This window comes from Morone saxatilis, unplaced genomic scaffold (genome assembly GCF_004916995.1).
Source record: "Morone saxatilis isolate NCDOM2014 unplaced genomic scaffold, NCSU_SB_2.0 Contig8, whole genome shotgun sequence".
NCBI lineage: Eukaryota > Metazoa > Chordata > Actinopteri > Moronidae > Morone > Morone saxatilis.
The window spans coordinates 16,991,340-17,005,536 of NW_023340257.1; the positions used below are offsets into that span (position 1 = coordinate 16,991,340).

The 14,197-nt window shown below is 41.7% G+C and overlaps 2 protein-coding genes across 2 annotated transcripts in view; both read left to right on the forward strand.

The window, feature by feature from the left end:
- kpna4 (karyopherin alpha 4 (importin alpha 3)) overlaps window positions 1-11,605 on the forward strand; it is a 12,284-nt gene extending 679 nt beyond the window's left edge. The window contains exons 2-17 of the mRNA XM_035679705.1: window positions 1,094-1,138; window positions 1,284-1,373; window positions 2,995-3,024; window positions 3,119-3,171; window positions 4,974-5,069; window positions 5,400-5,485; window positions 7,054-7,140; window positions 7,238-7,407; window positions 8,140-8,184; window positions 8,338-8,469; window positions 8,606-8,734; window positions 9,399-9,503; window positions 9,606-9,677; window positions 10,123-10,285; window positions 10,376-10,470; window positions 10,593-11,605. Coding sequence (XP_035535598.1) covers window positions 1,094-1,138; window positions 1,284-1,373; window positions 2,995-3,024; window positions 3,119-3,171; window positions 4,974-5,069; window positions 5,400-5,485; window positions 7,054-7,140; window positions 7,238-7,407; window positions 8,140-8,184; window positions 8,338-8,469; window positions 8,606-8,734; window positions 9,399-9,503; window positions 9,606-9,677; window positions 10,123-10,285; window positions 10,376-10,470; window positions 10,593-10,688 — 1,494 coding nt within the window. The 3' untranslated portion in view covers window positions 10,689-11,605. The remainder of the gene's footprint in view (window positions 1-1,093; window positions 1,139-1,283; window positions 1,374-2,994; window positions 3,025-3,118; window positions 3,172-4,973; window positions 5,070-5,399; window positions 5,486-7,053; window positions 7,141-7,237; window positions 7,408-8,139; window positions 8,185-8,337; window positions 8,470-8,605; window positions 8,735-9,398; window positions 9,504-9,605; window positions 9,678-10,122; window positions 10,286-10,375; window positions 10,471-10,592) is intronic.
- Window positions 11,606-11,625: 20 nt separating this feature from the next.
- Window positions 11,626-14,197, forward strand: part of trim59 (tripartite motif containing 59) — a 7,164-nt gene continuing 4,592 nt past the window's right edge. The window contains exon 1 of the mRNA XM_035679707.1: window positions 11,626-13,637. The gene's annotated coding sequence lies outside the window, so the exon portion shown is untranslated. The remainder of the gene's footprint in view (window positions 13,638-14,197) is intronic.

Genomic DNA, 14,197 nt, shown 5'->3' on the forward strand with positions numbered 1-14,197 from the left:
GATCCATAAGTTCATATTTATATATATATATATATATATATATATATATATATACATCAACATACTGCTTCATTAATGTTAGGTTGAGGGGGGGGTGATTGTGTTGTTTTCAGGCGGGATCCGTTCAGATGTAGCAATGTGAGCAGGATATACTCACACATCCTGTTTGACAAGTAGTTTCTGTTGCGAGCAAGGCCTCTAGACACGAGTTGTCTCGCCTAGCAACCTGTTAATAAGTCGAGGTATCATCATGGTGGAGGTCTGTCAGTGCTGGACGCAAGCATTACCAACAAACTGTATATGCAACTAAAACAACTCTGCTCTGCTCTTAAAGTATATACCAAGCCATATATTCAAATGCCAGTTTATTAGGTACAGCTAATGCAGCCTGCTGTCATAAAATCCACCTTCATTTAGCTTTGTAATGTCCTTTTGTTGTTGAAAGTGTCTCAGAGAGGTGTTGATTCAACTCCATGGTCATTTTGGAGACTAGTTTGTGGTACGGTTGAGCTGGATTGTGCTATACTCAGAGGTGTTTCCAATATTTTGTCCAACACATGTATAGCGATGCTGGTAGACTAAATGTTCAACACCACTTGTCTTCTCATTATAACACAACACAACTGAACAGCAGCACAGACTATAGTCTCTACTGAAGACCACAAATCAGAATCGGGGGCCTTTAATAAACAGTTTCAGCAGAAAAAAATAACACTAACCTTCAGGAAGGCTGGGTTTACTAGAAGACTGCTTTAGTTTTAGGCTATTGTGCCTAATTTTGTGTGAATAAGAACATAATAACATAAAGGACGTATGAAATTATATGGTGGGGGGGGGCCTTGCAGTAACTTTAGCTGAGTCATATTAGGTCAGGCTTGTGTTGAGTGTGTTTGGGTGCTGTCATATGCAGTGTGTGGGCTGCTGACTTAATGCTCCAGGTATGACTGATACTGCTGTTCGGCTCAGGTCGTGCAAACTGGGATCCAGCTCTCGGAGCGTGCCCACATTTAATGTTGTGTCACCCTCTTGGGCAAAGGCAGGTTGGGATTAAAGTTCTTTGTTGTATAATGTTAATACCCTTTCTCACCCACAGACTATGAGAAGACAGCGGACTGAGGTAGTGGTGGAACTCAGAAAGGTAAAAACATCTGTGTTATTTTGTGCTATCAACTACAATCCTAATTCAGTTGAAATAACGTGCTGAAAGATGCTGAATTGTCCATCTTATCGTGAGCTTCTGCTGGGATATACATGAAGTGATATTTCTGCTCCTTCCCCCACAGAACAAAAGAGATGAGCACCTTCTGAAGAGGAGAAATGTGCCCCATGAGGACATCTGTGAGGACTCTGATGTCGACGGAGATTTCAGATCGGTACGGTTGCGTGTCCTCTGCTCAAAATGAAGCCTAACAGTCATCCCCCTCTTTGTGTGCAGTGTTGGCACTCAGCAGGCCTGTGTATTTTAAGGCTAACAACGTCACAAAAAGTAGACAGATCAAGCATCCCGCCATCAGTAAAGGGGCCTTTACGTTTGGTGGCATTGCCGGATTAAAATGGCCACTCAGCAGTTCAGACATTCAATCACAGTAACTGCCTAGTGGTATTGAGAGGGCCGACTCGAAATGGACTGCTTAGCAATATATCAACAATGACATGCTGCTCTGACTCACTGCAAGACATTAGAGAGGCTTTTGTAGAAAAGTATGCTGGCCAATCGAGTTTAAATACTTAAACAACCAACGACCGCTGTGCGACTGTTTTCAGTCAGTCTAAAATAACACATTGATTGTGTTGCCTTGAGGACATTTACTTGCCCTTGCAAAATAAAAGATTTTGGCCCGTTGAGCTTGTTAGACTATACCTATAAGCTCTTTTCTGTTGTATCAGATTATATTCATTTTTCTTTTTCTTGAGCTATTTTCAGTTTACCTAAATTGCCGTTTTCTTTATTCTTCCTCATGCATGGAAGTTAAATACAGAAATATAAATCTGCTCTAACGTATATTTGTAGGCACGGTTGTGTTCAAATGTTTGAACCTTTACTTGAGGGGGCAGAAGCAATCGGCTGCGACTGTCGGCCATCAGAGGCATCGGCCAACTTTATATAATCTGGCCCGCAGTCATGGTCAGTGCTTGATTGAAAGTGATACTCAGAGGCTCCCTATAGATGGCGTCAAGTGAGCTTGCCAATTGGCGAATTATGTTGAATGCCGGCGTGCCGTCCAGCCTGCTGACTGTTACATCCAGGACACTGCCTGCGGGAGAAGCGCCTGTGCGTACACAGAAACGTCTTGCTTTTGTTCATGTCAACAGGGTAGAGCAAGATACCCGCGTGAGCAGTGCGGCTCACAGGCAGCTGGAGCGCCGCATCATCTAGAGATTAGACGTGTCGCCTATTTCTTTCCAAGTGACACACGCGGCTCTCTGCAAAAATAGATAGTGAAAATGATCTGTTGTCATATGGACATCATACCAGCAACATGTACTACCCTTCACTACACTTCCAATGTCTAAATCTGTAGACTGTCACAGACAGACAATCTTCCTATATCTATTTAAAATTATAAGCACTTTCGAGGACAGAATCCCTTCATTTATTGATGAATGTTGGCGCTGTCTGTGAGGTACCGGGCGTTAACACAGCTTTGGTTCAAGTAAGAATGCACTACATTGTTCTGATGGCATTTCCCAAACACCAGCCTCCCTTTGCCGTCCTCAGTGGTGCTGTGGTGACTTTCCTTCCTGCTTTGTCAACTTCACACACAAAAGCAATTTTAGGAATGATGTTGATAATGCAAAGCAAGAAGCTAACAGATGTCTGCTCGCCCGCATTTGGTACTTCCAGGATATGCACTCTTCAGGGTATTCAGATGGCTTTTGGCTTGCCTAACCCCCAGTTTACGATATACCCATTAGTGAACATCTTGTAACTCTTGACAATACGTACTGTATGTGTTACAGATGTGTGACTTTTTTAAAATTGCTCTTTTTCAGCAAAACACCTCCCTTGAAGCAATAGTACAAGTAAGTTGGATCTTGGGTTTATTTTTCTGCATCATTTATTCTGTATTCTGGGGATATTGTTTGATTTTTAAATGTGTATCACTTGATGTTTTAGAATGCCACCAGTGATAACCAGGGCGTCCAGCTGAGTGCTGTTCAGGCTGCCAGGTAGGAACACACACCCTCTCTGAGTCAACGTCATCCTTACACCACTAGTTTGCCAGTAATTGAATATCGCTTATTGTCTCTGTATAATCATTTAGTGTCGCACCTGTAGTGTTGACAGTTCAGTTATAAGCATCTAGAGGTGCTTTCACGTCTAAAACCTGATTTATACTTGCGTCAAATCGATGTGCACCTCCCCAGAAATGTGACTAGACTTTGTGGCAATGCAGAGTGGGAGGTTAATAATACTGTTTGAGAATCCCTCTTCAAACACACACACACACATTCTGAGACAAGTGTGTCCTCACACACTCGCCCGCTCACCTCGCTGCATGACAGGCTCTTGACTGTCCCCTCATATTCGCTCGTTATTTCGCTTCACAGGCGGTAGGGAAATGAGTAAAACACACGATAGACTGAGGAGAGAGACAAAGGAGAGTTTCTGGCGTCATTGTTTGAAGTACATGAAGAAACTCAACATGGTGGCATAGCAGAGCAACGCAGCCACACCAGCACACGTATAGTGGTATAGATGCTCACAATGGCGTAGGCTCAACGTAGAGCTTATGTACAACTACAAATCAGCTCAACCTTGTTAATTTCTGCCCATTTGTGGTGGTGTGACTGTCATTGAGGCGATCTTAATTTAAATTTAACAAACCATCAGATTTTCAATACTCTTTTACTCCTAAAACTCTATATTATAACCTGTTATTTAAGTTTAAATGTTACTTTTTGACACAACAGCAATTAATATTGTTACACATAATTTCGAGACACTTTTACTATGAATAAACTAGTGATGCTGTATCATATTGAACTTTTGTTTGCACTACAACAGTAACAGTTTGAATGTAATCCAGATTTACTAACGGTTCATCTGGTATTTGAAAGCCGGAGACTGTTCACCGGTAAACCACTACTTTGTCTTAAAGGTCCAGTGTGTAACATTTAGGAGGATATATTATCAGAAATGGAATATAGTATTCATAGGTATGTTTTCATTCCTGTATAATCGCCTGAATGCAGGAATTGTTTTTCGTGACCTTAGATTGAACCGTTTTTATCTACAGATGTTGTGGGTGGTGTTCTCTCGAGTCGGCCATGTTAAACCGCCATGTTTCTACAGTAACCCACAAGGGAAAAACCAAACACTGGCTGTAAACAGGACCTTCCACGTTTTTTGCGAGTTTCGCTGCCACCATAGTTACTCCTACACTCTTTACAGCCTGTTCTCATTCCCAGGTAGTCAAACACAGACGCAAGCAGCACTCAGTCAGCTGCGACCTGCAACTTTACCGCTAGATGACACTAAATCTTACACACTGGACCTTCAAGGGCTTTTATGATTACAGTTGATTGCCTCTTGGGGAATACAGTGTTAAAATTTCAGGGGCTGAATGTTATTCCAGCTTGGTAAGACAGTGATGATTTAAAGCGAGTCAGCTCCTTCTGATTAATGGAAATTTTAAATGGCACTGCAGCTCAGTAGTGCAGTCCTCCTTAAACTGGACCAGGTAGCCAGGATTATTATTTTTGTTTTTGTTTTTGTTTGCTATATCTTGACACTGAACATGCCATCACACTGTACCTGATGTTGTGTAATGTTGACGTTGGGTCAGTCGCAGGTTGAAGTCATCACAGTCACTGGTATATCGTGATTGACTCGCAGTGTGTACACAGTTCACATTCTTTAGCTGTTTCTCTCTGTGTGTAATTGGTTCTTCTTGTCTGAATGTGTCAGTAAAGCTATGCGAGTATGAATGTGTGAGTAATGGTCTTTTGTCTCCTCTTTGTTTTTGTAGGAAGTTGTTGTCCAGTGACCGTAACCCTCCCATAGATGACCTGATTAAGTCTGGGATCCTTCCTATACTGGTCCACTGCCTGGACAGAGATGACAAGTAAGCAGGCTGTAATTCTGTTTGTCTGCATGTAGCAGTGAGTCATGTTTTTTTTCCATGTGCGATAATTATAGTACAAGTTAGCCCCTTTTCTCGATCATCTTGTGAGTTTATGTGTGTACACTTCAAAGCTATGCTAATGAGCCAGCGGAGTTTAGCCCAGCCTACATCTGAACGGTGAAGCAGTTTATGTAAATGTGTTCCAGTTTTCACCTTCCAGGAACATGAAATATCTAAATGACTCATCAGTATACTTTTTACTGTTTGACTCCCCTGCCCAGTCACACTCACTTTTAACGCTGCTTCCATCCATCTCTCGCCTCTCTACAGCCCATCTCTCCAGTTCGAGGCTGCCTGGGCTCTAACCAACATAGCGTCTGGTACCTCAGAGCAGACCCAAGCCGTGGTCCAGTCCAGTAAGTCACACTGACGGCACGACACTTTATTTTTTCTTTCTTTCTCTTCCTTTTTTTTTTTTTTTTCCTCTGTGAATAAATGCTGTTGATTTTATTTTGGTGGGTGTGCTGGAATATAAACCTGTAGTGTTTTTTGATTCATATATATATTTATCTATATTCTGTTTTAAATGGTAAAAGCTTTTACTTAAACTTGAGAAAAGCTAATTGTTAAATGTTTTTTTGTTTCACACCTATTGTGTTGTATGACCATAATTCATAATTTGAGTACTTACTTTGATTACAGTATATTCACATTTCTCACCTACTTAGTTGGTGACACAAATACACAACTACAAATCACACAAGAATGACAAATGAAAATATGTCTATAGCACATACGCTGTCACTATTTACCTGAATTGTTTGTTTAGTCATCAGTCTTATGGGAAGGCTTGGGTGGTATTGCAGTGTACCAGGATATTTAGAAATGGAGGGAATGATTTTCAGTAACATAACATCAAAAACACAGATGCTTCTCTTTCTGGTGGATGGATCATATTGGCTTTTTTAGATTTCTGTTTGTTTATTTTCTGTGCCCTCAGTTCAGATTTCAGTGGGTATGTCTGCTCAAAAGATGCTCTGTGCTTTTTCTCATAATGCTAGTGCTGCTTCACATTATCACTTTTAATAATCGCCACAAGAATTTATCCATTCTGGATTCAAAGCTCTTTTATTTTGCTTTACTTTTCTGTTTTTAGAGTATGGCACGTTAAATTGTCTCATCCCCCCTCCCCTGTGTCACACAGGATGTGTGTGTCTCACTCACAGTCGAGTCGAAATGCACAGATTTGATTGGCTGAGTAAGCGCCATGTGACATGATTCTGGGCTGCTAAACCAGTGCTGTAAAGACTAGAAAGGCACCGGGCACATGCAGTACAGTACAATACAAATGATCTGGCATGACTTTTATCACCAGCAGCTCGACTTTTTTTTAACACAAATATTGTCATCTACCATGTGCCCCGGTGAAATGTCTGGAACAAACTTAACGGTGTTGCATCCAAAAATTTCTAATGGATAATAAAAACAGGGTGCTACTTTGGTTTGACAAAGGCTTTGCAGCCTTTGGATTTATTCTTTCTTCTACACTTGTCAAAATGGTCTATGTAATAAATATCAAGATGCTATGATCTTAAATTTTTGTTTGTCACATGAATGCATGGCACGCACTCATAAGTTGTGATTGATCGCACTAAATGGCAGCGCTTGCAGTAAGCTGCAACATAAGGCAATTTGAAACTCTTAAATCATAATATCAGCTTCATAATCTATGATTAAGAGAAAGAAAATATTGTCCTTTTCTCCCTCTTTATCGCTTTTCCTTAGCAAGTTGTTGCTCGATTGCATTTTAGTCAAAATGGAAACTTGGCCATGTCCAAATCTGGAGTCTAGATCTGTCCAAGTGGTCATTTAATGTGTGTGATCAGACGATTACCATTGTATTAATAAGTGTAACCATCTCTTACTAGAGCTATCAGATCATAGGATGCACTTTAATATGATCCCATCTGTTTCCTTTGTGTAGATGCTGTTCCTCTGTTCCTGAGGCTGCTTCACTCTCCTCACCAGAACGTGTGCGAACAGGCTGTCTGGGCCCTGGGAAACATCATTGGTGAGTGGCTGCTGGTGCAAACACAAGTGATTAGTATTAGAAATAAAGTCTTAAGATGACACGCGATACATCTTTTTATTACGTGTGTTCTCTCCAGGTGATGGCCCTCAGTGCAGAGACTATGTGATCAGCTTGGGTGTGGTCAAGCCCCTGCTCTCTTTCATCAGTCCCTCCATCCCCATCACCTTCCTCCGCAATGTCACCTGGGTCATGGTCAATCTGTGCCGCCACAAGGACCCTCCACCACCCATGGAGACGATTCAGGAGGTGTGTATTTGTGAGGAGGAGGAGGAGAATGAGTGGGCTAGATTGAAAAGACAGTATTTCAGCGTTAATGAGTGGGAAGCCAGTGAGGGATTGCGCAAGCAGTCTGCTTTGTACATTTTCAGAGGCAAGATATTCTGAGTTGTAAATGCGAAAGGTCCGATTTATATGGCACCGTCAGGTCAGAAGATGAGAGGGGATGCTGCATGTGGTCTAAACCAATCAGCTAGAATATTTTATGAATATAGAGTTTGATCCAACGAGGATCTTACTCAGATCATTGAGGTCAGGTCAGATCTGAGTTGTTGGATTTAAAAAGTCTTTAAAGAAGATAAAATAGTTATGGTGTGTAGGATCTCCTCTTATATTTAGACCTGATAGTGGACTCAAAAGAAAGATGGTTGTGTGTCACAATCTACAGAAATGGCTGCCTCTTGCTGTCAATGCTCATATTTCAGTTTTTTTTTTTTTTTTTGTTCCCTTCTCCTAAAATCTAAGATGTGTTTATTGGGTGGTGTTTAGGCAGAGAGGAAGGGTTCCCTCTGGTTTACCAAAGTTGGTTAAATGAGGGCAGATTTAGTGTTTCTCTAATGTGATGAAGTGCATTACGGTGTAGCAGGTTATTGCAGAGTTTATACTATCATTAGGACTTTATAGGTCACATAGGAACCCTGTTGATGTTTTTGCCGTTGTCTCCACTTAATGATTGTCTTTTCTTTTCAATCCTTTTCTCAGATCCTGCCGGCTCTCTGCGTGCTGATCCACCACACTGATGTCAGTGTGAGTAAATTGATTTTAATCCAGTTTTTAAGCAGGATCCGGTGCTTTGACATCATTAAATTATTTCCCAGGAAATAAATTGTAACTAATTTAACAAATTGTACAGGAAGGAGAATATGTTCATTAGTTTCTTTTCTTCTTTGCTGTCTCCAGATCTTGGTAGACACAGTGTGGGCTCTGTCTTATCTGACGGACGCCGGGAACGAGCAGATTCAAATGGTCATCGACTCTGGAATTGTCCCTCATCTGGTACCTCTGCTCAGTCACCAGGAGGTCAAAGTTCAGGTATGAAGAGAGTGAAGGAGGATTAAATGAATAAAACTTCTAGTATGGAGGCACATTAGAGATAGAGAGACTGATTATATTTCTGATTACATCAGTAAATCAGTTATGTTATTAACATTCTCCTCTCCACATCCAGACTGCTGCCCTGAGGGCTGTTGGGAACATAGTGACTGGCACAGATGAACAGACCCAGGTGGTGCTCAACTGTGACGCTCTCAGCCACTTCCCTGCACTCCTCACACACCCGAAGGAGAAAATCAACAAGGTAATAATACGTTCTCTGTTCTCCTCCTCCTCCCACGCACTTCTGTGCACCCTCTGTTGATCTGAAACTACTGCAAGATGTATCGTCTGGAAGTGATGAAATCAGAGACACAGTGCTAGTATGAATGCTAGTGTGAAAGGTAGAGATGGGACAGATAGCTAGTTGTAGCAAATCACAACATGGAGGATCGCGACGACGAAGAAGATGAAGAGGACCCCCTTGGTTGGCTAGTGGTAGTTAGCGAGATTGGGGGGGTTGGGGGGTTGGGATATCTGTGTGCGAGTGATTTGAATGTGTGATACTATGGGTCGGTGGCCAGAGGGTGCTGAAGACCTCGTGTCTCTGCTGATATCGGAGTGCATCTGAGACCAGTCACTTAAAAATGAGGCCCCCTCTTGTGACCCGGTCAATGATTAGAGCCTCAACCCCGCCCTTGCCCCTCCCACAGCGCTCTGTCTCGACCAGAGGTCAGACTCTCTGAGTGGACCTCTGGGTTCTGATCCAGTTCAGACACTCCTCTAGTTGAATGTGTGACAGTAAAATCACCTGGCTTCTTTGGTTTGGGATGAAACCTGTGTGCACGTAAAGCTCCATGGCTCAGCTTGCACATCTCCACAGTAGAAACCTGCAGCTTACGCTTGTATTTGTGCTTTTCGTCCTGTAGGAGGCAGTGTGGTTCCTGTCCAACATCACAGCAGGCAACCAGCAGCAGGTGCAGGCTGTCATCGACGCCAAGCTAGTCCCCATGATCATTCACCTGCTCGACAAGGTGCGTTTCCATTGTCTTTATAAACTGTGAAAGGTACGTGTTGATGAGTTTTGGAGAGCATGTAGGGAAATAATTCTTACTTTGAATGCATATTTTTTTTAGGGTGACTTTGGCACTCAGAAGGAAGCAGCCTGGGCCATCAGCAACCTGACAATAAGTGGGAGAAAAGATCAGGTAAGAATGAACTAGTCACATCATTCTCCCTCAACTGCTCTGCTATCTACACTTTACTCAAGAAAAACTATCACTATTTGATTTTTTTTATTTAATTTTTTTTACAAAATCTTTGATTGCAGTAAATGAGGATGAAACTGAGTCATGAAAAGTGGAAACTGTGAAGAAAAGGGAGAAGTTTTGGGCAATATAGTTGAACTCAATTTCATTATATTAAAATATTTTTCAAACATTGATCTCAAACTAAAAAAATAAAACTTTAGGTTTTAGCTTTTAATTAGTTTGCTGAAATTATTAATTTGGATTTAACAGACATCTGGTAAGAGTAAACTTGACCTAAAATCGAATGCAACCTAGAAAACAATCAGCAAAAACAATTAGAAGCTAAGAATGTTGAACCCGTTGTTGTTGAAGTCCATCACACTAACTTTCTGTTCGCCTCCAGGTGGCACACCTTATTGAGAAGCAGGTGATCCCTCCATTCTGCAACCTGCTGACAGTGAAGGATGCCCAGGTCGTTCAGGTTGTTCTCGACGGCCTCAGCAATATCCTCAAGATGGCGGACGATGAGGCCGAAACGATTGCTAACCTTATTGAGGAATGTGGAGGTAAGTTCAGTCCATCAGGGTTCTTATTAACAGATGTTCATGTTTGATTGAATTAAGTACAATTTATTTATTTATCTTTTTGTTCCTCAGGTTTGGAAAAAGTGGAGCAACTGCAGAATCACGAAAATGAAGACATCTACAAATTGGCATACGAAATAATTGATCAGTTCTTCTCATCTGATGATGTAAGTAACAAGTAGTGGTGTGTTTTCTTTTTACTCTTGGAAGTTTTCCGGTGGTAAAAGTCTAAACCGATCACATTTCGGTATGTTGTTTAACGCCCCCGTTGCTTCGTCTATTCTCGCAGATTGATGAAGACACCAGCCTGGTCCCAGAGGCCATCCAGGGTGGAACTTACGGCTTTAACTCAGCCAACGTGCCAGCCGAGGGATTCCAGTTCTAGACGGCATCTGGGGTATTCTGGAGTTTTGTTCACGATGCAGCACTCTGTTCAACATAAAAAATTAGGAGAGAAAGAGCGAGAGAGAGCGAGAGTGTGAGAAATTTGATCCATTGTGCTTGGCTCGTGGGATCCATGGCTGCATCTTATCTGAGAGAAAAATGTGTGGATTTCATTTGGCATTCCAGGGGAACCAGCCCAAATGAAGTTTGAGATGGCGAGTGGGTGCGAGTGAGAATGAGTGGCTACATGTTGCAAAAAAGCAAAAACATCTACATCGAATGCGTTGAGAGACATGCCGACATAACTACTGCGTTATTGGAGCTGTCGTCTTCGGAAAACTACTTCAAATGACAACACAAAAAAAAACTCGATGTCTGCCCGGGGAGAACCAAGGACATCCAAAAATACAAAATCAAGAGATCTTGAAATATTACAACACAACAAAATGCAGAAATGAATATAACTTTAATTATGAACTGAGATGAACCATGAACCATCACAATTCTGCGGTCCTCCGACTAGAGAGGGCGCCACCCTCAATGTGCCCCTCCCCCAATCGGCCACGCTATCAGACATGTGTGTGAATGGACCCATTGTGTATGAATGTCTGGACTCAGTGCTGAGGAGCCAGGTTCATCTCCTCCAACGAAAAAAACGCCCCCCAACAGGGCACCATCCTCTCCCCCTGGTGGGCGGGGCCAGGAGTCCGGCTGCGCGTGTCGCATGTGCGAGAGAATGGACGGATGAGTTGTGTGTGCTTGGCTGCGTGCGTGACTGGGAGTATGCAAGACTGGGTGAGAACGCATGCAGAGACGGGAAGAAAAAAAAACAACAAAAACAAAATAACAAAATCTTGAAGAGAAACTAGAATTGAGAAACGCAACAATGAGGATTAGCAAAGGTTTTCAGAAAAGAAATTTCCTTGAAAGATGAGAGAGAGGCTGCGATCTTCAAGAATCCCTGAAAGGAAGAACTTGATATGAGAAAAAAAAAAAAAAAAAAAATCATCGTCATCACAAGGATTTCTTTTTTTTTTTTGAATTATTGTTAAGTTAGTATTAATTGACACTGGACAATGCTATTGGCAGGTGTGGAGCAGCAGTGCATTGTATTAAGATGCATTTGGTGGCTTTTTGGGCTTTTTCTTTTTTGCCTCCAGTGTGTTCTCCTTTTTATGATACTTTTTTTATTTTCAGCTTTTAGTTTCATTGCTTCTGTAAAAGGTGATTGATGACGATCGTATTCCACCCTCACGCCAGAACCCTAACCTACGCACCAGACATGGGCTTGATGCTGTGAAATTCTGACACCATCACTATAATCAACCAAATGACCTGTCTCCCCCCCCCTCCCCTCCAACACCACTTCATTATTTTCCCTTCAACTTACAGCAAAATCACTGCTTTGCAGTATTGTTGCCATAGCTTTTTGACTTATCACCAAGGGAGAAGAAAGCAACGGCCGTTTTCACGTAGGATTGTGAATCATAACCTTTGCATGTACTAAACTATAGCACAGTTATTTTTTAGGGTATTTTAGTTTCCTTAGGCTGTGGATACAGTGTAATTTTCATTTTAAGTAAAACTGTGCTTAAATGTTACATGTTTCCCCCTTCCCTTACCCCCCACTAGTGTCCGATTTGCTAAAATAATCTATGGTTTTGCACATGTACTGCAAAGTGAGGCCTGAAGTCTTTCTGAAGGTGTGTTGGTTTGGTTTCATAGGTTTTGACCTGCCAACAACCTCTACAATATGCATCACTCAACCACAATCTTTGTTGTCTTTCTAGAGTAATCCAATGATGCTTTTTAGTGATACTTGAGAAAATAATTACTTTATTTCAGGAGCAGCAGTAACGATTCTGCTAATGTATCTCAGCTAGACTACAGGGGATTTAACCTCCCTTTTCTCAAGGTCAAAGGGTGTCCCACACGTCAGACTGGAGTTGTCCTAAGTGGGTTCTCCTGAATAATAAATAAACCCATGAACAAGTTTTGCTGTACCTTTTTTAGTACCTTGCAGAGTCCTTAGCCCCATACTCCTCTTTCCTCTTATACCAGCTAGGTGTACAAGCTTACCCTTGCTTACCCTTACCCATTTTTTGTGTTGACTTCAAACACTGTAGTAAATGATTACACATTGTGCTCATACACCTTCTGTTGAACATAGGGGTATTAATTTTTTTTTTTTTTTTTTGCAGCATTCCTTGTTAGCAAACATGTGGTTTCAAATCTAAAATTATGACATGGAAGAAAAAAAAAAAAAAGGTGGTTTGCCCCAAAACAACTTTTTGGGAGATAGGCTGCAGGATAGGTTGTCTTCGAGAAAAATAAATAGTGAAACCCAAATCGGGAGACTGAGTGTGTGTGTGGTCTGTTGTGGAGAAGTGGTGTGATTAATCCTTGTTGCGTTTATTTGTTTTTTCCCCCTCGTTTTTAAAAGAAATAACCTTTTTAAAATGGTTTGTCTCAACGGTTGAGCTTGAATTCAAACCGAGAAAAAAAGCGGCTTCTGGTTGGCCGGGGCGACCGTTTGTCCGCATGCGCACTACGGGAATTTATTATGATGCATTCGGAACTATCGGAAATGTAGAGAGGCGGGGCGGAGTGCATTCATACGAGCTAAAGCGATTGATTTGTTCCAGGGTTTAAATAATGGGGGAAATAAGGCGACATAGTACATAAGTGAACTATAAATGTGCACATAATCCGCGGAAAATAAGGCAGATCTAAACATTTAAAGTCTTGATAACATAACACATCTCAGAGCACGCGTTTCTCTTACTTTCTACGCGTGCACTTGAATGTGCTCCCAAAAGTTTGGTGTGTGTGTCTCTTTCGTATTTCCGCATTTCTGCAGCAGCAGGAATTTACTGAGCGCACTTGAAGGCAGCACGAGAAGGAACAGGAAATGAAAGCTCTGTTTTGGACACTTTGCTCCGAGCAGACGGTGAGTTTTTAATCTGCACATCTCGCTGAAAACCTCCTTTTATATAAAACATGAGCTCATTGTGTCACCCAGACTTAAAGGAATAACAACAGACGATAATAAATAGTAGACAGGTTGCGAAGAACGAACCCGAGACATTTGTAATGTGGCTAGTGGGACGTTACTGGTTAGTTTATATAAAGTATTTAAAAAGGCACAGTTTATTGTGTGGACACTGCATTTTCCGGTTGTTTGAGGTGTCACTGAAGGTACCACCCATGAACGCACATACTGAGTTTATTTGGTTGTCACCCTGTGAAAGAAAATGGTGGGTTAAAGTGTCCTTTTAATTAAGAAAAACAATGTTATGGAGAGTAAAACTGGTGCAACAGATTTAAACTCAACCCGTTTGCTAACACTGCGTATAATTCCCAGTTTTCCCTTTGTGTCTATGGATAAAATGAACTTCCCAGTGAGTTTGACTGTCCTGAGCAGGACACCTGTTACCTGTTTGAATCTGGGCGCCTCATTGGCTGCAGCTTGACTCCATAAATGGATCAGGGGGTTTTTGTTTTGGGCGG